A 26,913-nucleotide genomic window follows, 5' to 3' on the forward strand; every position below is an offset into this window, starting at 1 on the left:
TGGTATTGTAGCTCTCTGCACATCAGTCTCTTTCAAGTGAATAGGACTGAGCTGCAATACCGGGTACAACCACTACCAGAAGTATGGCGCTGTGCCTTGTATACATGAAGAAAGTACCACTGACCCCTTCAGTCAGCTGATCAGTGGTGGTGCCCGCAATTTCATATTGGTGGCCTGTCTCTGACAACCCCTTTAATGCTGAACACAATGACAGAACTTTATTGGTGACATTAATCAGCACATCTCCCTAAAATAAGAACCTCACCAGTAAATGTATCTCCTAGACTTTTCTCTGTCATATCAAGATGTTAAACATATCATTTAGATGTATCTGAGAAGGTTGGGGTGAGCACCAGTATAGCTGTTATTACTGCTCTTCCAACGCTTTTTACCCAAATATCCTAGACTGCCATATGGAAAATACGTCGGGGGCCGTCTTCAGCTTTCCCGACAGGGAGAATTTCCAGATGTTTACTTCCAACAGATTCCTCTCACTTACACTAGTAGCATACAGTATGTCAGCCATAGGTGCCCATGTTATAGTGTGTACATTACACTATATGCTTACAGTGGTATATGTCAGCCATAGGCGCCCATGTTAGTGTGTACATTACAATATATGCTTACTGTGGTATGTCAGCCATAGGCTCCCATGTTAGTGTGTATATTACAATATATGCTTACAGTGGTATGTCAGCCATAGGCGCCCATGTTAGTGTGTACATTACACTATATGCTTACAGTGGTATATGTCAGCCATAGGCGCCCATGTTAGTGTGTACATTACAATATATGCTTACAGTGGTATATGTCAGCCATAGGCGCCCATGTTAGTGTGTACATTACAATATATGCTTACAGTGGTATATGTCAGCCATAGGCTCCCATGTTAGTGTGTACATTACAATATATGCTTACAGTGGTATCTGTCAGCCATAGGTGCCCATATTATAGTGTGTACATTACAATATATGCTTACAGTGGTATCTGTCAGCTATAGGTGCCCATGTTATAGTGTGTACATTACAATATATGCTTACAGTGGTATATGTCAGCCATAGGCTCCCATGTTAGTGTGTACCTCACATATATGCTTACAATGGCACGTTAGCCATAGGCGCCCATGGTATACTCACAGTATAATGAAGTACACTATTCTATACTACAAAAATAAAAGGTACACCACCTGGACACACTTTTGGCCTTCGGCTGAATGAATGGCGCCTATGGATACATTTGATGTATGCACCAGCAGCTGCAGTGTAAATGCATTTGTGATTAAGCGTCTGGGAAGGCTGGGTGAGAATCCTTTTTATAGCTGTAATGTCAGCCATGTTGGTTGTTGCGCATATTTCGCACACACATATAGCTAAGAAACTGAATATAATTTTAACAACTTTACAAAAGAAGACCTCTTAAAGGGGTTGTCCAGGATTTTGATCTGATGGCATATCCTCAGGACAGTCCATCAATATCAGATCATCAGGAGTCTTACACCCTGCATTCCCGCTGATAATCTGTTTTGCTGTAGCTCCAGCGCTGGAACTACACAGCTTCATCCATTGGCTAGCGGACAGAGCTGGTACCTGCATTCAGATGGAGCTACAGAAAACAGGCTGACTGGCAGCTGTCAGTGTGTTGGACTCCTAGTCATCTGATATTGATGGCTTGTCTTGAGGATAGGTCATCAAGATCAAAATCCTGGGACAACCCTTTTAAGGACTTATTTGCACTGTATTTCTTGATGCTTCTTAGTAGTTGCTGCTGACATGTCTGTGAAGTTTCCTTTTTGCTGCTTGTCAATAATGTTTTTCATGGCTTAAAGAGGTTTTCCGAGATATTTTACTGATGACTTATCCTCAGGATAGTTCATCAGTATCAGAATGGTGAAGGTCCGACACCCAGAACCCCTGCCAATCAGCTGGTTGTAAACAGGTTTAATAACAAGAAGTCGTCCCATTCACTTCTATGGGACGGCTCTGTAGTATACACTTGTATAGGAACGAGTTGTCCCATTGAAGTGAATGGGACGGCTTCTTGTAATTACACCTGCTCGCCACTGCGATGCCAATGGTGAGCAAGTAAACAATGGAGAGAAGACTGCGCTGCCGTGAGCGCAGCCTTCTCTTCAACCAGCTGTCCGGCCCTTGCAGATCTGATTATTGATGACCTATCCCGAAGATAAAATATCTCAGAAAACCCATTTACGAGAGTCAAGATTTAAACTTTTCATTAAAGGGGTTGTCCCACGACAAATATTCTACAGTTTTCAAACCAGCACCTGGATCTGAGTACTTTTGTAATTGCCTGTAATTAAAAATTTGGTATAGCTACTGAGTTATTCAATAAAATGTAACTGTATAGCGCCACTTATTTTCTTTGACCTGCTTACTGAGATGGCCGCACATGCTCAGTATCATCTTTCAACTACCTCCTGAGCTGTGATAGGGAGAGCATGGACACGCCCCCTGAGCTAAGATGGGGAGAGCATGGGCACGCCTCCTGACACTGTAGCATAGAGGACACTCCTTTGAGTTGTCAGCTTGATTTAACTCTAACAGAGCAATGAATGGAGAGATCTCTGGACCCATGTGAGGTACAGAGCTGGTTCTAACTTTGTTAGAAAGGTATTGTCATGTACTATATGATGTCTCATTTTTTTACATTAGTCATGGGATAGCCCCTTTAAGTTCAAAAATAACCTTTTTGTACATTTTGTACATTGTGTACAGGTAAGTAATCATGTGACATTTGCATTTCAACAGGAGTTAGTTGAAACTGTATCGTGTGGTGGAAACCTACTGATGAATATTGGTCCCACTCATGATGGTCGAATTCCTGTTGTATTTGAAGAGCGTTTGAAACAGATGGGGAAATGGCTTGATGTTAATGGAGAGGCCATTTATAGTACAAAGCCTTGGAGAGCTCAGAATGATTCAACGACACCAGGAGTTTGGTAAAAACAAGCAAACTTATTGTCTGTAAAAACTCAGAAATTGTTTGGTTATGATTATTAATGGTATTATCTGGGAACTTACTTTTCATTTTCCCTGTGCTTCGCCTGCCAGGCCCTGCAACTTACTATTGTACTTGTGCTTCTCTTTCTGTCTCATTCGGATATCACCGTACTGGCTATTTGACTGCTTCCTCTGTGTCTATAGATATCAGTTGGCATCAGTCAGTCCTATGTGATAGCTGAAGGGGGCTCCGGCATTGGAACTAGCTCTGTAAATGTAGAGGAAACCACATCTCCGTGCTGGATTACCACAGCTCAGCTCCCATTGAAATGAATGGGAGATGACTTATGATACGGGCACTACACTTTAAGCAGAGCTGTGGTTACCTCTACATTCACAGGAGGCTGCAGGGAACAGCTGATTAGTAGGGATTGCAGGTGTTGGACCCTCAACGAGCGTAAGTGACCGTACGTGCAGCGAAGCTGGGAACAAGGGACTAGTCGCCCCAATTCTCTGGACCGTTGGGGTGCCATCATTTACATACTGTTTTTTTTTTTTTTTTTTTTTTTTTGTGGGTGACTTATCAGAAGTTGTGATCCACAAATTGCTAAAATGAAGGAGAGCAGGCCCTCAGCTGATTGCTTTGCCACTTGGGCTATGATGGGCTTTGCTTGGCTGTCTTTGGAGATGTATCAGAGGGATGCATAGACTCATACATGCTGCAGATTCGTACCTGCTTTAGACTACTTTCACACTTGCGTTCAGGGTTCCGCTTGTGAGTTCCGTTTGAAGGCTCTCACAAGCGGCCCCGAACGGATCCGTACAGCCCCAATGCATTCTCAGTGGATGCGGATCCGCTCAGAATGCCTCAGTTTGGCACAGTTTGGCCTCCGTTCCGCTCAGCAGGCGGACACCTGAACGTAGCTTGCAGCGTTCGGGTGTCCGCCTGGCCATCCGGAGCCAAACGGATCCGTCCAGACTTACAATGCAAGTCAATGGGGACGGATCCGTTTGACGTTGACACAATATGGTGCAATTGCAAACGGATTCGTCCCCCATTGACTTTCAATGTAAAGTCAGGAGTCCCTATTAATATACCATCGGATCAGAGTTTTCTCCAATCCGATGGTATATTTTAACTTGAAGCGTCCCCATCACCATGGGAACGCCTCTATGTTAGAATATACCATTGGATTTGAGTTAGATCGTGAAACTCAGATCCGACAGTATATTCTAACACAGAGGCGTTCCCATAGTGATGGGGACGATTCAAGTTAGAATATACTGAGAACTGTGTAATAACTGCCCCCTGCTGCCTGGCAGCACCTGATCTCTTACAGCTGTGATCCGCACAATTAACCCCTCAGGTGCCACAATTAACCCCCCCCCCCCCCATTGGTGGCAGTGGAGAGTTCCGATCGGAGTCCCAGTTTAATCGCTGGGGCTCCGATCGGTTACCATGGCAGCCAAGACGCTACTGCAGTCTTGGCTGCCATGGTTACTTAGCAATTTTAGAAGCATTATACTTACCTGCACTGTGTGTAGCCGGCCGGTCGCTCCTCCTAAAGGTAAGTGAAAGGTCTGTGCGGCGCATTGCTTATAGCACTGACATTTCACTTACCAGTATGAGGAGCGCCCGGCCGGTCACAGACATCGCAGGTAAGTAGGCTTCTAATAAAATTGCTAAGTAACTATGGCAGCCAGGAGCCCCAGCGATTAAACTGGGACTCCGATCGGAACTCTCCGCTGCCACCAATGATGGGGAGGAGAGGGGAGGCCACAATGAATATAATACAGGGGAGGGAGGGAGGGGGGGCCGCACTGGCCACCAATGAATATAATACTGGGGAGGGAGGGAGGGGGGGCCGCACTGGCCACCAATGAATATAATACTGGGGAGGGAGGGAGGGAGGGGGGCCGCACTGGCCACCAAAGAATATAATACTGGGGAGGGAGGGGGGAACCTGAGGGGTTAATTGTGCGGATCACAGCCCCCTGTAAGTGATTGGGTGCTGCCAGGCAGCAGGGGGCAGTCATGTACACATTTCTTTTAGTATATTCTAACTTGAAGCGCCATGGGAACGCCTCTGTGTTAGAATATACTGTCGGATCTGAGTTTTCACGAAGTGAAAAATCAGATCTGAAAAAACTGTTATGCAGACGGATCCGTTCTGAATGGATACCATTGTTTGCATTATAGGAGCGGATCCGTCTGTGCAGACACCAGATGGATCCGCTCCAAACGCAAGTGTGAAAGTAGCCTTAGGCCTCGTTCACATCACCGTTTCTCCTTTCCGTTCTCTGGCTCTGTTGAGGAGCAGGAAAACGGAAAGGACTGATTCTGCAGGTACCTGAGACCTAACTGAGCGTAACGGAGCCTAAAGACCCCATAGACTATAATGGGGTCCGTTCGGTGTCCGCTCAGAACGTGACGTTTGAGCGGAGACGAAAGTCCTGCATGCACCAACAGAGCCGGAGAACGGAAAGGAGAAACGGTGATGTGAACGCGGCCTTAATTGCATCAAGAAGAAGAGCCAAACCAATGACCTTGCTCACCCAAGCACTTCTGCATCTGGATCTCCACCCATCAAAACTTGTGACATGTCACTGTGTTGTGTACCGAGACCACAGGAATACACTAAGCATTTTCAAGCCAAACAGATACATTTGCACTGAACTACAGAAATTAATTTCTTGCTTACTGAATATAGAGCATTGTTATAAACAAACATATTTATGAATACTAATGCATTGTTTATTCCACAGGTATACATGTAGACCTGAAGAGCAGACTGTGTATGCTACATTCCTGAAGTGGCCCTCCAGCTGGAAAATAACCCTTGGAGAACCCCGATCTAGTGGGAAGACGAAGGTCAGTAATAGTTTTTGGTTTGTTGAAAGTGTGCACTAAATGACATCAATGTATAGGACACCTATATATTGCCCAGAAAGGGTGTCCTGTCTGCAGCTGTCAATCATCAGATTCAATTACAGAAATACAGCATTTTATATGTTACTATGCTGTATGCTAACAAAGCATATAAATAACAAAAGATATATCAATGTCATTCAGTAGTAGAATTTGGTTCATGTTAAAGGTCTTAGCTCATTAAATCATTTTCATACCAAATACCCTGAAAGGCAGTTACTATACGTTATGCCATCAAGACCTTTTCCATTATCTTTTGCTTCCACATGTAGCCCTTGGTGGTGCTGCCGCTAATCTGTATGTAGGGGGTGAGCTCAGGCTGACCATATAGTTCCTTCTTACTTTCCATGCAGAAAAAAAATCTTCACAGTTATACTGCCATGCTTCTGCAGAGGCTAGACGAGCAAGATGGAAAGCTATCTCTATTGGCGGCTCTGCATTAAACAGGGGATCACATTGCAGGATGAAACAATCCCTTTAAATCTGCCCTTTTGTGTCTACCTCTGCTTTAGTGCCTGTTTGTAGAATTTAAAAAAATGGGAAGTAGAAATTAGGGTCACTGCCAGGGAAAACAAGGGGGGAAAAAAGGGAGACTGAGGAAGGAGAATAGGAAATGTGGAAGCGCCAGAGGACTACTAGAGTATCCAAAAATAACAGAAGGAAGAAATTCCCATAGAGAAATAAAAAACTGCTATTGATAGTACAATTGATATAGGCTGCTACCTAAACAGTCAACTTAAAAAGGGTGAACTGCAAAAAACTCGAAACAAAAGTATAAAAGATATGCTAGGAGCGCCAATAACCGTTGGTGCAGTGATTTGAGTATTGTACAGTGCCAAAAAATGATAAAAAGTGGCATCATGGATAATAATAAAATAATGAAAATAGGAGGTGCAAGATAAGCTGAAGACACTAGTACCCACTCCTCCCTTGCCGAGATCGCCGTGAGAGTATGGTAGACTTCAGTATCCCAATGATGTAGCCAGGGACTTCAATGGAGGCTTAGAAAGACTTTTTTATTTTAAATAAGCTCAACGTGTTTCGGGGACAATAGCAAATCCCCTTCTTCAGGAGTATAAGGACATACACATAACATACAATGCCCATTTAGCATGGTTTTGTATAGAGGCGCACACATTTTGTGCCTCACAGATTCATATAGAATGTGTATCACTTCGGGTATAATGCAGGTATTCTCCCCTGGAAACAGTGCTACAGGGGCACCATACAGGGAGACTCTAAGTTTTAACAGGTCCATAACATGAACCTACATATTGTGCTTTTATATGAAGGCGCACAATATCTCATGCTGCATTACGGATGTAAAAGCATTGCTTCTATAGGAGAGGTATCACATGTGAGGAACGCAAAGTTTGAGATTTCATTTACATAGGTCAGGGACTCCATGTGTCTACCACTGTATGCTACATTGATTACCGACCCTGGTTGTTACTCCCAAACCTTTATGCTCTTCTTTTACTTTTCCTGCCAGCTACCCATCTTCCCATATATTATTATTTTTTTTTTTATACAGTGGCATAAAAAGAAGTTGCTGAACTGGACTCATTCATAAAAACTTTCTTTTCAAACGGTGGTTTCACACACCGCTTTCTGTGACACTTTTTGATGCAGTTTTTTCTAGCCAAAGCCAGAGGTGGGTCAGAAGAGAATGAAAAATATAAAGGAAGGATTTATACTCCTTCCTGCAGGATCCGTTTCTGGCTTTGGCTGAAAAAGCTGTGCGACACCATTCGTGCAGTTTATCTAAAAACTCCCCGATATTCTGATATGGATCAATACTCTGTAAACCATTCAAGTGCAGAGTGTAAACTGTCTGTATGGTTTCACATTAGGAAGTTTCTGTAATATTGAGGTTTTTGTGTGTTATAAAAGTGCTTTTACTGGCTGGCTGAAAACGATTGCAGCAAAGTTAACATAGAAACATAGAAACATAGAATGTGTCGGCAGATAAGAACCATTTGGCCCATCTAGTCTGCCCAATATACTGAATACTATGAATAGGCCCTGGCCCTATCTTATATGAAGGATGGCCTTATGCCTATCCCATGCATGCTTAAACTCCTTCACTGTATTTGCCGCTACCACTTCTGCAGGAAGGCTATTCCATGCATCCACTACTCTCTCAGTAAAGTAATACTTCCTGATATTACTTTTAAACCTTTGCCCCTCTAATTTAAAACTATGTCCTCTTGTAGCAGTTTTTCTTCTTTTAAATGTTCTCTCCTCTTTTACCTTGTTGATTCCCTTTATATATTTAAAAGTTTCTATCATATCCCCTCTGTCTCGTCTTTCCTCCAAGCTATACATGTTAAGGTCCTTTAATCTTTCCTGGTAAGTTTTATCCTGCAATCCATGTACTAGTTTAGTAGCTCTTCTCTGAACTCTCTCCAAAGTATCAATATCCTTCTGGAGATATGGTCTCCAGTAGAGATGGCCTTGCGGTTCGCCCGGCGGTTGTTCCGCAGCGAACTTTGTGTGTTCGATTTGCCGCACATTCGAACATATGGAGAAATTCGCGCCCCGCCATATTATTTTACATTATGAAGAACTTTGACCCATGACACATCCATCAGGTGGTACAGGACAGCCAATTGAGACATTTCAGCACATGGACATACCCCCTACCTTATAAATAAACCTCATCTGGCCGCCATTTTACATCCAGTGTTTTGCCAGTGTAGAGAGAGGTTGCTGTATGGAGCAGGGACAGGCTGTTAGGGACACTAAACGCTAGCTAATAGGGCCACAAAAGTCCTTTTAAGGACTGGTATAGGTGTGCTATCGATAGGTGTGATACACGGAGGGGTGCGATATACTTATAATATACTTTTATAATGAGTCAAAAACACATAGATCTATATAGTGATCACATTGAAGTCTAGGGGCTTACTAGGGCCATTGTTATATAGGGTAAGGTTCCGGACGGGGTCGCTCTTATCAGGGCGGGTGGTCTGTGGTTAGGCTATCAGGGCCAGAATAGCACCCCCTGTAGGGCAATATCATGGACAGTTCTTTGCCCACCCTGTCTTTCAATACCACATCATCATCTAGCCCAGGGATAGATGTTTTTTGCTTTCCCTCCGGGAATCATGGATGTGCACTGGAACCCCCCGGATTGTGGTAGGACATATGGTTTCTGATTTTGTGCCGCCGAGCACTTGTTATTGCCTACCACATCTATGCTTTTTGCTTAACTTTAATAATGTAATTTATTTTCATTTTGAGGGATATCTATTCCATTCACACGTCCGCAAAATGGGTTCACATCCGTTCCGCAATTTTGCGGAACGGGTGCAGACCCATTCGTTTTCAATGGGGCTGGAATGTGCTGTCCGCATCCGCATTTGCGGATCCACATTTGCAGGTCCGCACTTCCGTTTCTGTGCTTCCGTTTCCGCAAAAAAATAGAACATGTCCTATTCTTGTCCGCAATTGCAGACAAGATTAGGCATTTTCTATTATAGTGTCGGCGATGTGCGGTCTACAAATTGGGGAATTCACATTGCCGGTGTCCGTGTTTTGCGGGTGAATGGACCCTCATAGTAAAATTATTAAAGGTTACGTTTTATCTTTATGTATATTCTAATGGATTGCCTTCCTTGTACAATGTTATAATATACTTTCTATGTCAGAAAGTATATTATAGTGCATTCGTATTGTGCGGCAGTTGTGTGCGGTTCTGCTGCGATACTGCAGGTATATAGAGGGACAAGCGATATTGGAACCAATAATTTCTACTGGTGTGATATACCAGTCCTCCTCCCCAAAAACTGATTGAAGCGGGGTGTTATATACTAATATACTTTCTTTATAGTGCATTTGGGTACTGTATAGTACATTTGCACATGCACATACGTGAAAATTATATTGCCGATATTTAGCATTGAAAAAAATAATGAATGGAGATCACAAATTCGAATAGTACATCTGGTATGTCACTGTCCATGTTGTGGGACTATTTGTGCACTTCTAGTAATTATTTCTTGGCTGCAAATATGAGCTGAAGGTTTTTCTGGTTCGCCTGCCATTATAATGAATGGGACCCGCTGCGAACATTTGATTGCGAACCGTCCCGGCAGATGTTCATCCATCACTAGTCTCCAGTACTGCGCACAATACTCCAAATGAGGTCGCATGGACAAAATTTATATAATTATCTTTTTTTGCTAGCTATGTCATATTTTTTTTTACTTTTATAAACATGCATATTTCTTTTGACATTGACATGTCTGTTCAGCTACTCCTTTTCCTTTCAGATTATATCAGGAATATTATGTTTTTGTATATTGAATTTTTATATACAGTCAAGTCCATAAATATTGGGACATCAACACAATTCTAACATTTTTGGCTCTATGCACCACCACAATGGATTAGAAATCCAAACCAAAGAGTTTTTTAAGGGAAAGAAGGGGAATGTTATGCAATGGCCAAGTCAATCACCAGATCTGAATCCGATTGAGCATGCATTTCACTTGCTGAAGACAAAACTGAAGGGAAAATGCCCCAAGAACAAGCAGGAACTGAAGACAGTTGCAGTAGTGGCCTGGCAGAGCATCACCAGGGATGAAACCCAGCGTCTGGTGATGTCTATGCGTTCCAAACTTCAGGCTGTAATTGACTGCAAAGGATTTGCAACCAAGTATTAAAAAGTGAAAGTTTGAGTTATGATTATTATTCTGTCCCATTACTTTTGGCCCCTTAACAAGTGGGAGGCACATAGGCAAACTGTTGTAATTCCTACACCGTTCACCTGATTTGGATGTAAATGCCCTAAAATTAAAGCTGACAGTCTGCAGTTAAAGCACATCTTGTTTGTTTCATTTCAAATCCATTTTGGTGGTGTATAGAGCCACAAATGTTAGAAATGTGTTGATGTCCCAATATTTATGGACCTGGCTGTATATGTGGAATATATGTCTTTATCAGATCAAGGATTTGTTGTGCTGTAGTTTATGTGGATGGGCAACAGCTTAGGTATGCAAACTAACCACCAGAGACCATGTATCATTGTAATGATAAGGATAAAAAAAAAAATTACATCCAGACAAATGCAGCATGCTTTATTTGTCACAGTTGTCCAACCCCAAAACCAGTTTTAGTTAGGGCCCTAAAAGAATGAAAAGGAAAGAAAAACACTGGCACTTCATCCCCATTCTTCCAGTCCCCTGTGACCGCTGAGCTTCTGTGGTCATGTTTCGTTTAAGGAGACCTCACCCACTGCTGAAGCCAGTGAAGGGATGCAGTGGCACTTTTCTAGAAAGAATGGGTACAGGAACTTCTGCACTGGAACAGAGCAGGGTTGAATAGGTGAGTAGCTATTTCTTTCTGGGCCATGACTAAAATTGGTTTTGGGACCGGACAATCCCTTTAAGGATTTGCCAATATTATTGGGCTTAGCGGCATTATAGTTAGATTGGGAGATGGCATGAATTTTGTCTCTCTTTTTTTTTTTTTTTTTAAATGTGGCACATTTATAAAAGTATGCCTGTATGAAAATCTTTTTTATACCAGATATGAACAGCTGTGTATTCTCTATTTGAGATATATATTAGGGCTGCACGATATGGGAATTTTGTGCGATTGCGATTAGGGCCCTAAAAATTGCGATAACAATATGCGATGCGATATTTTAAGGGAATTGTGCTAGAGGTCTATTTGCTTGGATTTTCAAGGCAAAAGCACACACAAATGCCGAAATGTAGTTATGCTTAACTCAAGAACTGAATTGCACAGTGTTTTTCAAAATAAAACATCTTTTACTAAATTAAATAACATATTTGCATTACTGCAAAAGTACAAAATACAAAACTTGCCATTTTCTTAATAGCACTGCGCAGAACAGATAAATAAAATAGAATAAATAGAAGAACATATGTTTATTAAAATAACGACTTGCCTCCAGCCCCCCCTCGCACTGTAACTGATGTATCGCCGGCCACGCTGTGCAACATAGCGGCCGGCGATACATCCGTGTCAGCCACGTAAAAAGTCAACCATCGCTTTATAAGGCGCACTGCCATTCCCCCCCCCCCCCTTCCTTTTGGGGGAAAAAAGTTTGTCTTATAAAGCGAAAAATATGGTAATACAATTGCAGCATTTTTGGGTCGGCTAATTGGCGATTGCGATATGGCGATTTATTGCGATTGCTTTGGCGATATATTGTGCAGGCCTAAAATATATATATATATATATATATATATATATATAATCAAAATGTGCCTTGCAAAAGTATTGACTTCTCCTTGACTTTTTTCATATTTTGGTGTCTCACAACCTGGAATTAACATGGATTGTTTGAGGATTTGCATAATTTCATTTACAGAACATGTCCACAACTTTGAAGATTTTTATTTTATTTTTTACTGTGAAGCAAACAACAAATAGGACAAAATAACAGAAAAAGTAAATGTGCATAACTATTCACCCCCCTAAAGTCAATACTTTGTAGAGCCACCTTTTGCGGCAATCACAGCTCCAAGTTGATTTGGATAAGTCTCTATGAGATTGCCACATCTTACCACTGGGATTTTTGCCCATTCCTCCTTGCAAAACGGCTCCAGCTCCTTCAAGTTGGATGGTTTGCGCTTGTGAACAGCAATCTTTAAGTCTGGCCACAGATTTTTTTATTTATTTTTTATTGGATTGAGATCTGGGCTTTGACTAGGCCTTTCTAACACATTTATATGTTTCCCCTTAAACTCAAGTCTTGCTTTAGCAGTGTGTTTTGGGTTATTGTCCTGCTGGAAGGTGAACCTCCATCCTAGCCTCAAATCAAGCACAGAGTGGGACAGGTTTTGCTCAAGAATATCCCTGTATTTAGCACCATCCATCATTCCCTCAACTCTGACCAGTTTCCCAGTCCCGGCTGCTGAAAAACATCCCCACAGCATGATGCTGCCACCACCATGTTTCACTGTGGGGATGGTGTTCTTTGGGTGATGTGTTGGGTTTGTGCCAGACATAGCGTTTTCTTTGATGGCCAAAAAGTAAAATTTTAGTCTCATCACACCAAAGCACCTTCCTCCTTACATTTTGGGAGTCTCCCACATGCCTTTTCGCAAACTCACAACGTGCCTTTTTGTTTTTAGCTGAAAGTAATGGCTTTCTTCTGGCCATTCTGCCATAAAGACCAACTCTATGGAGCGTACGGCTTATTGTCGTCCTATGTACAGATACTCAAGTCTCTGCTGTGGAACTCTGCAGCTCCTCCAGGGTTACCTTACGTCTCTGTGCTGCCTCTATGATTAATGCCCTCCTTGCCCGTTCTGTGAGTTTTGGTGGGCGGCCATCTCTTGGCAGGTTTGCTATTGTGCCATGTTCTTTCCATTTGGTTATTATAGATTTGATGGTGCTCCTGGGGATCATCAAAGATTTCAATATTTTTTTATTTATTTTTTTATAACCTAACCCTGACTTGTACTTCTCAACAACTTGTCCCTTACTTGTTTGGAGAGTTCCTTGGTCTTCATGGCAGTGTTTGGTTTGTGACCTCTGGGGCCTTTCAAAAAAGGTGTGTATATCTAATGACAGATCATGTGACACTTAGATTGCACACATGTGGACATCATTTCACTAATTATGTGACTTCTGAAGGTAATTGTTTGCACCAGAGCTTTTTATGGGCTCCCTAACAAAAGGGGGTGAATACATACACACATGGCAGTTTTCTATTTCTAAACAATAGTCTTATTTATATATTTTATAATTTCACTTCGCCAACTTAGACTATTGTGTTCTGATCCATCACATAAAATGTAGATTAACAAAACATTGAACTTAAGGCTGTAATGTAACAAAATACTAAAAAAGTCAAGGGGGATGAATACTTTTTTAAGGCACTGTAGATATAGGGTAAACTGTCACTTGCACCACCACAATCAATTTTTGAACAGAGGAGATGGCTACAAAATAGTTGCATAATCAGTAGATAATTAAAGTGCAAACTGGCATAGACTGATAAGTGAATGTGGGCCAATGCCTTGAAAATTGGGTGTGACCAGTGCAAACCAGTTGTACTTGTTTCACTGTTTCATGTCCTAGAAATTTGAAAGCTATAATTTGATCGTCTTTAAATTGATTTGATTTGAATGGTAATTCAGTGTTTAGTACATGCAGTTTTAAGGTGGTACACAAGAACCAAATCATGGCACATATGAGTATGGACAGGGTGGAAAGCATCAATTTCTTCAGGGAGAGCAGATCAGAGGCTGTACTGAATTACATTGCAGCTAGAAAATGCACACAAACACTGGTGCAATGGAAAAGGGTGAATTACACAGGCTGTGTATTTATGCAGAGAAAAGCATGGCAGACTCTGAAGGACAGAAGAGGGAGAAATCACCCAGTCCTCAGCACCGTAAAGAACAAAATAGCAATTTTATACAGAGTCTGTAGAGGGGGAAGCAGTGCAGGAATTTAGAGTTAAGTGCCCGCAAGCTATTTAGACTGGGAAAGTGTGTCAATGGCGCAGTAAGGAAATTTTTGTCATCTATAATAGTGTTATAACACACATCAACCACAGCAAAATTTAGGGGGAAAAAACCTGGATAACCCCTTTAATAACTACAATAACCAGATCACAAAGAGCTGTTTACAAGGATGATGGCCGTCTTTTATGTCAGTCTACGCAAGTCTGTTCCTATGCAGCATTTTGTATTTTGTTTCAAGTGCCCGAAGAGCATATATCAGTATTTATGTATACCCTAAGCACAAGCCGAGAGCGGCTTGGTTCTTAAGTGCCAGGGAATGTAATGCCCCAGAGTGGCATTACCACCTTTTTGCACCCCCACTATCTCCAATTTTGATCTTGGGTCATCTTATGCATATATTGCCATGTCCTGCATAATGTGTATTCTCATTTCCTTGCAAATGACTGATCAAGTGTAATGTGCCTGGTTCACTAGCAGATGGCGGCAACATTGGCAAAGCTAGTTTCTCTGTAGTGGAACCTTGTACCCATTCCAGCCCTCTCTAGAGAGGGAGGTGTTAGTAGTAGTTGAGTTTGCCTCCCTGTAAGGGTAGAGCCGTATGTTGGCCAGCAGAGCACTGCCTGCTCAGCTGGGCCTAAGCTGAGTGCCTCCAAAGCCAGGAAGAAAGATTTATCTGGATAAAGATAAAGAGAGACAGAACGAAAGACAAAGATACAGATCCGGATACAAATAAGTAAAGTTGCAGCATACAGAAGATAGAGAATCTAGCCAACATAGCATAGCTGAGAGAGTACAGATGTAGCGGGCTGAATGTGTTTGCCTGCCAGAAGTTGAGCCTAAATCTGCTGATGACCAAGATAAAGTTGGAAGATTGTTTCCTGATGAAAGTTTATTCAAGTAAAGCTGTTAACTACTTTAATACCAGTATTATAGGGACACTATAGGCAACCCTTACACCACTCTGGCATTCCTACACCTGGGTCCCACCATCCCCTTCTACATAGGGGGACTTAGTCGCTCGTTGCTGAAATGCAACTGGCGTCACGAAAAACTAAAAAAAAAAAAAAACTATAAAAAAAAACTCGCATAACACCTGTAGAAGAGACCCCTGGCGCGGGACCGGCCCGCTGCACAAGGTAAGGACAAGGAAATGCTCAGATGCTTCACTCGTACATGGTAAAGGAGTGAAGGGGAGCTTTTAAAGGCGTTGTGCAGTTTCAATATACTGATGACCTATCCACAGGATAGGTTATCAATATAAGGGCTCATTCAGACGACCGTAGTGTTTTGCAGACCACACATGGCCGGCACTATGATAGGAAAAGGAGATTTTTGTATAACTTACCAGTAAAATCTCTTTCTCGCTCTTGATTGGGGGACACAGGAACCGTGGGTATAGCTATGTCCTCTAGGAGGCGTTGACACTAGTAATAGCTGTTAGCTCCTCCCCTGGCAGCTATACCCCCTCCAGCCTGGAGAGAGAGCTTCAGTTTGTGTACACGCAGTAGGAGAAGCAAGCCAACCAAGAAAAAACATGGAACACCAACCATGCCAAAAGCCCCAACAGGGTTCTAACCAGCAACTGCCACAACAGTGGCTGAACAACAATACTGGGTGGGTGCTGTGTCCCCCAATGAAGAGCGAGAGAGATTTTACTGGTCAGTTATACAAAAATCTCCTTTTCTCACCCATATTCATTGTGGGACACAGGAACCGTGGGACGTCCAAAAGCAGCACATGGGGAGGGAAAAACCACAGACCAATGGAAGCAAGCGTTCCTGCTGGTATCTAAGAAACTGCCGCCTGCAAGACCATGCGGCCTAAGCAGCGTCCACCGATGCATAAGTATGCACCTGTTAAAATTTAGTGAATGTGTGTTAGGGGGACCGGTAGCCACGTTACACAACTGGGCAGCTGAAGCTCTAAGCCTCAGAGCCCAAGAAGCACCCACCGCTCAATAGAGCGAGCCGTGACACCTAAGGGCAGAATGGTACAGCATTTGCAGACCGAATCAATCATGCAATTGCCACCTTGGAGGCCGCCAATCCCTTGCATGGAACCTCCGGATGACAAAAAAAAAGGGGGGGTTCCGTACGCCGGAAGGGATTGGAGGCTGCCAATAATGATCAGAGCGCTGACGTCAATGACGTAACTCCCTTCCTTCCCTTCCCTAGGGAGTGAGAAGAGGGACAGTGAAGGAAGGACAATTTCTACATTGATGTGGAAGACAGAGACCACCTTTGGGAGAAAAGGAATGGGCTGGAGAATCGCCTTATCCTTGTGAAGACCCAGGAAGGGTTCTCTGCAAGAGAGCACCCCCAACTTGAACACCCGTCTGGTGGATGTGATAGCCACAAAAAAAACTACCTTCTAGGACAGGAGCCGGAGAGAGGGCTCAAAGGGAGAAGACTGGAACGCTGAGAGAACTATATTCAGATCCCAAGGCGGTAAAGGACGGTACGGAGGAACCATATGTGCCACTCCCTGAAGGAAAGTTTCCATGGGCAGCAGGGGAACCAGAAGATGCTGGAAGCTGCCCCAGGATAGAAGCGTCAACACCTGATCCATCAAGAAAATTAAGGGCTAAACCAAGGTCCACCCTGATTGTAGAAAGGATAAGAACGTGGACAGAGAAAAAACTGAGTGAATGTCCCATCTTTCACAGAAGCCCAGGAGGACCGCCAGGTCCTATAATAGATCCTAGGCGGTGCAGGCTTCCTGGCCTGAATCATAGTGCGGACGACGTCCGCCGAAAAAACTTCCTCCACCTCAGGATGACTATTTCAATAGCTACGCCGTCAACCAAGACCCTAAATACTGATGCAAGACCAGACCCTGAAAGAAGGTCATCTGAGTGGAAGTGACGAGGGACATCTAGAAGGAGAACGAGGTCGGCGTACCACGCGCAACTGGGCCAATTCCGACTAGGATTTGTCGGAATGCCCTCCATCTGATCCTCCGTAGAACCCTGGGTAGGAGAGAAAAAACACGTAAGGAGGGAGAACTCCCGCCAAGGAGATGTCAGGGCATCCATGTCGTATGCTTCCGGAATTCCTGCTCGGGAGAGAAGGTGGGGAGCTTTCTTGTAGATACCGTTAGCACACCCAGACCAATGGAAGGAGTCCCCATAGAAGGAGGGATGTGCAGGGCGCCACAGCCCACCAGTCGGGGGAGCGTGTTTGGAATGGAAGGCCACCAAAAGAATACCCTGTGCAAATGCAGATGAGGGAAAGTAGTAACATAGGAACTACCAAGGCATGCGGGGTGTCTATGAACCATGATCCAGAGGAGGAAAAGTTCAGAGGAAGAATAGGCTAGGTCCAAGCCCATTTCCCATCTGAGACTGGTGCTCTACAGAAGTAGCCAAGGATTAAGTGGCTGCGCAAAAAACTCTGCCTGAGGAGGAAGCCAGGCAAGGGGAGTCGCACTTTATTGCTAGCCCTATACCCCAGCAGAGGAGGGGGGCACCCACAAAGGCCACCAAACTCGGTGCTAGAAGAGTCCATCACCTGACGAAAGAGCTGAGCAGACAGAACCCAAGTATGTAGTGGTAATGCAATACCGCTCCCACAGTAGTAGCCAGCGCTTGCCCCGTCAGCGCAAAAACTGAGAGGGAGGCCTGAGACTATATCCATAGAAGCAACGTACCATAATGCCCCAGTTTAAGTAGAGCAACCTTAAAAACTCTACCTGGAATGGCGCTGAACAGGAGCAACTCCTAAGCTAGCGCCAGGGTATGGCCCCTACCTGAGGGGATGTCCCACTACAGCGATCACGAACTTTGAGCATTAGCGAAAGGCTGCACCTGTGGAGGACAATACGCTGTAGCTGCTACCAGAGTGCCAGCATAACCACATTTCCAGAGAAGGAGTGGTGGATAGAGAATACAGTCAGTGAAGCACTTGACTTGCTGGAACGTACTCACCATATATGTGCAATGGTGTACGCACTACTACTGATGCAGACAATATCATGACCGACTGGAACATGGAGATGGGAGTCTTTAGGACACAAGTAGTGCTAGTAAACCCACTGAGAAGACAGAGGAGTTATAATCATGCCCAAAACCAGCACCAAAAGAACACAATGAGGAATAGCCACCGTATCCACTGACGGCACTCATATAGCACTAGAGTAAGAGTACCGGGCACCGTCGAGAACCGACTGTTGAATTGCCGTATCTAACTGTGTCCAGTTATTCCCCTGCTAGTGGATCACTTTCTAAAGGGGGGTAAGGCAGGCAGGAAGCACAGTGATGTGCAACACTCCGCCTATGGAAGGATAGCGCGACAGTCGGACCGTATCCAATGGTGGTGCAATTACCCTACCTATGGAAGGTGGAATGCGTATGGAGTACTTAAGCCAGTGGTAGTGAAAATACCCCACCTAAGAAGGGGGGGGTTAATACCCACGACGAGAATTAATGCATATGGCGAGTCCTGTACCCTGTGGGAGTGCAATTAGCACCTAAGTAAGGGGGTAATGCATGCAGCACACCTTGTAACCAGTGATAATGTCATCCCACCACCTATGGAAGGAGCTAATGAATACGGCAGGTACTGAACTCAGTGGAGATGCAATGCCGCCACCTACAGAAGGGGGAATGTACAGTACAGACCAAAAGTTTGGACATACCTTCTCATTCAAAGAGTTTTCTTTATTTTCATGACTATGGAAATTGTAGATTCACACTGAAGGAATCAAAACTATGAATTAAGACATGTGGAATTATATACATAACAAAAAATGTTAAATGGGGTTGGGACCATCAGTTGTGTTGTGGAGAAGTCAGGTGGATACACAGCTGATAGTCCTACTGAATAGACTGCTTTTTTTCTTGCCATAATACAAATTCTAAGTAAAGAAAAACGATTGGCCATCATTACTTTAAGAAATGAAGGTCAGTCAGTCCAAAAAATTGGGAAAACTTTGAAAGTGTCCCCAAGTGCAGTCACAAAAACAAGCAAGTGCTACAAAGAAACTGGCTCACATGCGGACCGCCCCAGGAAAGGCAGACCAAGAGTCACCTCTGCTGCGGAGGATAAGTTCATCCGAGTCACCAGCCTCAGAAATCGGAGGTTAACAGCAGCTCAGATTAGAGACCAGGTCAATGCCACACAGAGTTCTAGCAGCAGACACATCTCTAAAACAACTGTTAGGAGGAGACAGGCAACAAGCAGAAGAGACTTGTTTGGGCTAAAGAACACAAAGAATGGACATTAGACCAGTGGAAATCTGTGCTTTGGTCTGATGAGTCCAAATTTGAGATCTTTGGTTCCAACCACCGTGTCTTTGTGCGACGCAGAAAAGGTGAACGGATGGACTCTACATGCCTGGTTCCCACCGTGAAGCATGGAGGAGGAAGTGTGATGTGTGGGGGTGCTTTGCTGGTGACACTGTTGGGGATTTATTCAAAATTGAAGGCATACTGAACCAGCATGCCTACCACAGCATCTTGCAGCGGCATGCTATTCCATCCGGTTTGCGTTTAGTTGGACCATCATTTATTTTTCAACAGGACAATGACCCCAAACACACCTCCAGGCTGTGTAAGGGCTATTTAACCATGAAGGAGAGTGATTGGGTGCTGCGCCAGATGACCTGGCCTCCACAGTCACCGGACCTGAACCCAATCGAGATGGTTTGGGGTGAGCTGGACCGCAGAGTGAAAGCAAAAGGGCCAACAAGTGCTAAGCATCTCTGGGAACTCCTTCAAGACTGTTGGAAGACCATTTCAGGTGACTACCTCTTGAAGCTCATCAAGAGAATGCCAAGAGTGTGCAAAGCAGTAATCAAAGCAAAAGGTGGCTACTTTGAAGAACCTAGAATATGACATATTTTCAGTTGTTTCACACTTTTTTGTTATGTATATAATTCCACATGTGTTAATTCATAGTTTTGATGCCTTTAGTGTGAAATCTACAATTTTCATGAGAAGGTGTGTCCAAACTTTTGGTCTGTACTGTATACGTCCAGCACTGAAATCAGTGTTATTGTACTTAGTCCACCTATGGCAGGGGACAATGTATAAGGTCAGTACTGTATCCCGAAGTAGTGCAATTACTCCGCCTAAGGAAGGGGGTAATGCCTACGACAAGTGCTGCTGGCCACCATTAGGAGATTGCTTCAGATTCATGTCAGGGTCTGAAACAGTGATTTCCCTCCCCTCCCCCCCCCCCCCTCCCCTCCCCCCTCCCTCGGACGGACCCGCTCCTGTGAGAGAGGGTGCGCCTGAGCGGGGAGGGAGGGGGAGTGGAGATATTTGAGGAGAAGATGACCTGCTGTGGTGCGCTAGCGCGCAGGTCTACCCCTCAGAATCTCGCCCCTGGCAGTTGCGGACTGTGCAGGTGGGGGCTTATCAACCAAACTACCCAGGGGGTGGAATGGGAACAGAGGTCCTGTATAAAATTGTGCCGGCTGAGAAATATCAACCAAACGACCCAGGAGGGTGGATTGGGAATTCCAGAGGTTTTCAACTGTATGGCGCAGGTGGAGAATTATCAACCAAACGTCTCCGGAGGACGGATTGGGAAACCTGCAGAGATCCTTCACTGAATGGCGCGGGTGGAGAATTATCAACCAAACGACCCAGAGGGTGGATTGCGAATACTTCAGCTGTCCTCCACGTGATTTACGAAGGTGAATTATCAAACAAACGACCCCGGAGGATGGATTGGGAATTCCAGAGGTTCTCCGCTGTATTGAGCAGGTGGAGAATTATCAACCAAACTGCCCCGGAGGACGGATTGGGATCCTGCAGTGGTCCGTCACTGGATTGCACAGGTGGAGAATCATCAACCAAAACAGCCCCGGAGGGCGGATTGGGAACTATGTGAGGTCCCCCTTACCCAAGATAGGACACGGGCCCAGTGTGAGACCACACAGACCGGGTGGCCCTGCGGCTGAGGGGAACCCGTATGGACGCACATTTCCTTTATTATTATTATTATTATTATTTATAAGATTTATTTATTTTTTTACTAGGAAGCTGGCCTCAATGACAAGAGGCAGGAAGGGGTTAAATCCTCCACTCATGCACAGTGTACTTAGGGGAAGAACCCCAGATAATCAGGTGTCGGCCTAAGAATGGTGTGAAGGGTTAAGGCAGTCTCAAGACCGGCTCAGCAGGTGACTGGGGGAGGGGTAGAAGGGCGGGAAGGCTGCAGTTTTTACTACTTTTTTACAATAATGGCACATCTGGCAAAAAATTTTTATTTTTGGCCTTCCAAAACCCACAACTTTATTTTTCTGTAGATATAAGAGGACTTGTGGGATGAACTGTATTTTTAGGGACACCATTTATTATATACAGTATTTTTCGCCCTATAAGATGAATCGGCTCATAAGACACACCTAGGTTTTAGAGGAGAACAATAAGAAAAAAATTAATTTTTATTAGACCTCAGGTCAGACCAGCAGTCAGAACCCTAATGTTAATCAGACATCAGCTCACAGCCCCCATCAGACCCCCAATGTTAATAAGACCCCTGCTCCAGTACTAATGAGCGCTTTCATAATGGAAGCGCTCATTAGTATTTACTCCATAAGATGCAGGGACATTTCCCCCCTTTTGGGGGGGAAAAATGCGTCTTATGGGGCGAAAAATACAGTACATATAACTTATTTATTAACTTTTATACATTTTTTAGAGGGCAGTAATGGATGTGGCATAACTAGCATTTTACTTTTACACCATGGGTCAGTACATTTAGAACAATACCAAATATGTATGCTTTTATTTTATTTTATTACTCCTTTTGCATAACAGTAGTTTGTCTTATGCAAAATAAATAGTTTATTATGCTGCGTTCCAAGAGCCACAACTTTCTCATTTTTCAGTAGTATGTGGGCGTTTTTTTTTTACACCATGGTGGCTTAGTGGGTTAGATTGAGTGCTGTTATTCTCTAATTGGTTCGGCTTTTTATCAATTAGCACCTGCATCTCTCTCACTTGAGGTCTCCGGTACTGATCTTGCTTTCATTGCCATCTAGGAGGTATGTAGTCTACTTGTGTTTTTCAATTTTTTTTCCAAGTTTCATGTACTGACCCGTTTTTCTTTTAGTGTTTTTTCTTGCTTATATTCTTTGTTCTTTAAAATCCTAAAAAGACAAGAAAAACCCCAGAAAAAAACAGTAAAGTAAAAATTGAGATGGTATTTATTGCGATTTGGTGTTATCACTATTATAGTAATTACAGATATTTGTATCCGTACAACTGAAACAGCCTGTGCAACCAATTTAACTCAATGGGCTCATTTGCATAGACATGGATATTTCCTAGGGATGGGCAATTTTCAACTAAGGATGAAAAACAAAACTATGGGGGAGGTTTATCATCCGCCTATACCACTTTTCTGGTGTAAAACAGTGTAAACCATAGGTGCCAGTGGTGTTTCTATACCGCCCTTTCCACTTTCTGAAAAGGGGGTTTGGAGGCACAGGGAGGCTTTTTTCCCCCCTTATGGGTACTGAGAATCCACAAGAAAAATAATGAAGGCATGATGTATTTTTGTGGAGCATGCTGCAGCAAACAGAGTCTCTTTGGGCCAACTTCTGTGTTCATCTGTTTCTTACCTGGGCATCAATGTGTCATTTATACACGTCAGGACCACACATCACTATAAAGTCCCTTTAGTCCTCAAATAACAAGTTACAGATTGATTCTATCATCCACCCACCTGACATTTCTAAAAAGTAGCTATAAGAAAAACACAAGACCTGAGAATTTTGTTCTCCCACGCTGAATGCAGATGGGCACATAAACCAACAGGATCCACTGATGGCAGCTCCCTTTGCCATTGCTGACCATTCACATTCCAGATCCAGATGTGATCGACGGAAGACAAGTCTAGAGATGCTGAAGACCACCTTAGTAAGTTTAGGCCACACATGCTGCTCACAGTAGCATGAGCAACATGCAGCATGGCATTCTCCCGTTGATAAACAGCTCCAAATTAATATAACGCCAAGATGTTAATGTGACTGAAATAAAAACTAAGAGGGTCCAGCTATCATATATTGTATCAGCCCACACTATTATCCCAGGACTAGGACCACTGTGACACTCACTTGTGAAGGCCTTTTCTTGGTATTGCTCATGTGGTCTCCAGGTCAATCTCTAGCTATCGCTACATCAGAAACAAAACCGAGACTCATCGCTAAAGAGCATAGACCTCCATTGCTGTGCTGTGATGGCCTTTGAGTGGCATGGGCAGGTTGGCCATAGCCCTTACAAGGAATTTTCCAGGTGGGCCAATGTCCAGGGGGCACCAGAGCCCTCCTCCCCATTAGCATTAATTATTGCTAGGAGAATCAGGTACTTATGCACCTGATGAGGTGCCCTCCTTAATTCAAATATATCACTGTCCTCAGGATGGTAATAAAGTTGAATATAGCAAGGGCAGCAGTATTTTGTGCTGTATTGTGGTATTTGGTCCTGCTGTGGCAGTATTGTGCTGCACTGCGGTATTGCTGCCCCCCCCCCCCCACCCCACCTACTTGTGTTGTCCTTCCTTCTATCAACTTGGACCTGTCTACAAAATGGGGACACTTTTAGGGAAGTTTCCAGTCCACCCCTGGTCAGTGGAGCCCTGTAGCTGGTCTTCTGGCTCGTAGCCCAATGTCGTACAGATGTCTTCAGATTCTTTGTGTATACACTATATTGCCATTCTAGGTTTGGGACATGACATCCAATTTCACTTGTAGTACAAATTGGATCACTATGCGCCATTCTTCTACTGAGATGATCCATCCATGCAGAATTTCGCCTCTGTGCAACTATTGCTGCCATTCCACGTCGTTTCTGGTCTCCCAACTACTGATACCTCTTGCTAGGTACATAGCCGGACTGAAAAACCAAGGTCTCTTAGTTCAAAGATTCTGTCCCTCTCAGTTTGGAACACATAGCAATAGCTGGCACATTGAAGAACAGGAGGCACTGCAGAATCATCCCATGGGACTTGATACGATTTTTGACGTTTCACGTGGCTAATAAATTGTGCTTTCAGCTTGGCTTTTAAGCTTCTCCCACATGCCACAAATTGGAGCTAGATGCTTGAAAATGTGATCTGCAAATCTTAGCTACACCTTGCCTTAATTTTGTTTCCTGAAGCCTTGTGTTGGGGGGACAGTTTTAGAGATTTTTTCATTGGTACTGTCCCAGTACGGCCCCTGTAACGGCAGTAACTTACGACTAGTAATGATAGTCCCTCTTTATATAGCTGGTTGTCATATGAAAAGCATGAAAGATGCGATTACCTGATGAATGAGCATTTTGCTCGTTCATCAGGTAATCGGTGGCATCTATACACAATAGGGCTGCAACGATTAATCGATGTAATCGATTATATTCGATAACTGGATTCGTTGTCGACGAATCCAGTTATCGAATAATCGCCGATTCGTTGCTATTCGGGCGGTCGCTGCATCTTTATTTTACCTTTTTACAATGACGCTCCCGCTCCTGTAACAGCCAGGCAGAGCGGACGGCGGCGTAACGTCACTCACTCACGTGACACGCCTGCTCCGCCTCCTTCATTCATGAAGTGGGCGGAGCAGGTGCGTCACGTGATTGAGTGACGTTACGCCGCCGTCCGCTCTGCCTGGCTGTTACAGGAGCGGGAGCGTCATTGTAAAAAGGTAAAATAAAGATGCAAGCATCGGGGCCGGGGCTGTTAGGGGGTTGGGGGGATCTGTCTATGGCACTGCTATGGGAAGGGGGGGTCTGTGTATAGCACTGCTATGGGGAGGGGGGAGGATCTGTCTATGGCACTGCTATGGGGAGGGGGGTCTGTGCACTGTTATGAGGAAAGGGATCTGTGCACTGTTATGCCCATAACAGTGCACATATCCCCCTCTCCATAACTACGCCGTCCACAGATCCCCCTCTCCATAACTACGCCGTCCACAGATCCCCCATAATAGTGTCGTCCACAGATCCCCCATAAGTGTCGTCCACAGATCCCCCATAAGTGTCGTCCACAGATCCCCCATAAGTGTCAGCCACAGATCCCCCATAAGTGTCGTCCACAGATCCCCCATAATAGTGTCGTCCCAGATCCCCCATAATATTGTCGTCCACAGATCCCCCATAATAGTGTCGTCCACAGATCCCCCATAATAGTGTCGTCCACAGATCCCCCATAATAGTGTCGTCCACAGATCCCCCATAATAGTGTCGTCCACAGATCCCCCATAATAGTGTCGTCCACAATTTGTTTTAATATGGCCTTTGAACATAATTTTTCAAGTAAGATCATATAAACCTCTCTTTTTTGTAATTTTGTCGTTTTTTCCGATTAATCGTAGTAATTAATCGGCAACTAATCGATTATTCAAATAATCGTTAGCTGCAGCCCTAATACACAAGCAGATAATTGCTAACAAGCGTTCCTACGAACGCTTGTTAGAGATTATCTGGCCGATGCTTGGGTAGTGTAAAGGGCCCTTAATTTTGTGTAACGAATGTCTATATGGATCCTTCTATTTATTGTGATATACCTTTTTAGAGGGAACCGGTCACCTCCAAAAACCATCCCAAACCGCCAGCAGTACCTGAGTAGCCTGCAGTGTGTTTCTAATAGTAATTTTCTTTCAGCAGTCAGATGGAGCAAAAGCTCTGAAAACTTTATTTTATCCCCTGCCTGCGCTATTTTCTAGTCCTGCTTCAAGTCAAGGTAACCGCACCCCCTATCCTGCCCCTTCACTTTGACTGACGGCACTTATGCACGAGAGTTTGGCAGGCTTTGCCGAACTGCCGGCTGTCAGTCGCAGGCAAAGGGTCAGAGAAGGGTGCGAAGTTGCCTTGACTTAAAGCATGACTAGAAAATAGCGCGGGCAAGGGATAAAAGAGCGTTTTCAGAGCTTTTGCCGCATCTGATTGCTGAAAGACAATGATCATTAGAATCACACTGCAGGCTACTCTCAGGTAGGTTCCCTTTAAAATCTTTTTTTTTTTTTTTTTTACACCAATTTTTTTTTACTTGTGTTGTCAATAACAAAAAGGGTTGCTGTTAAAATGTGATGAAAATTGATTCTCTGTTTCAGGTACATCTGGTTGGATATGAACAAAACCTAAAATGGTTGCCGTTGGGAGAGAAAGGAATGATTGTGTCACTGCCAACATCCAATCCTTCACAAATGGCAGTCCCATGGGGCTGGGCACTGAAGATTACTAATCTGAACGAAGCTGTATTTAACCCAAGGCACCAGACAAAGTTTGGATTTCTGTAAAGTGCTGATAAAGGCTCTGTTTGCAACTAGATTAGAGCCTATGTATAAGTATCAATAGGGTTCCATTTACCAGACCTTTTTGCTTCCGTTGGGCTGGTATAATTTTATATGTCTTATAGAATAGCATAATGGACTACCCAATTCCATACAAAGGTATACATCAAAGAAAGTACTGCATGGTAAAAAAAAATTACAGTAGGAACCTATTTGTGATACGACACTGTATGCCTATCTAGTGGGATATGGTACAGTCTTCTGTCAGACATACAGTACAGACCAAAAGTTTGGACACACCTTCTCATTCAAAGAGTTTTCTTTATTTTCATGACTATGAAAATTGTAG

General features: G+C 43.9%; 1 protein-coding gene across 1 annotated transcript in view; it reads left to right on the forward strand.

Annotated features, from left to right (window-relative positions):
- FUCA2 (alpha-L-fucosidase 2) overlaps nucleotides 1–26,601 on the forward strand; it is a 43,308-nt gene extending 16,707 nt beyond the window's left edge. The window contains exons 5-7 of the mRNA XM_044291185.1: nucleotides 2,766–2,956; nucleotides 5,724–5,829; nucleotides 26,385–26,601. Coding sequence (XP_044147120.1) covers nucleotides 2,766–2,956; nucleotides 5,724–5,829; nucleotides 26,385–26,570 — 483 coding nt within the window. The 3' untranslated portion in view covers nucleotides 26,571–26,601. The remainder of the gene's footprint in view (nucleotides 1–2,765; nucleotides 2,957–5,723; nucleotides 5,830–26,384) is intronic.
- Nucleotides 26,602–26,913: the final 312 nt, after the last annotated feature.

The sequence above is a fragment of the Bufo gargarizans genome, chromosome 4 (assembly GCF_014858855.1).
Source record: "Bufo gargarizans isolate SCDJY-AF-19 chromosome 4, ASM1485885v1, whole genome shotgun sequence".
In the NCBI taxonomy this organism is placed as follows: Eukaryota; Metazoa; Chordata; class Amphibia; order Anura; family Bufonidae; genus Bufo; species Bufo gargarizans.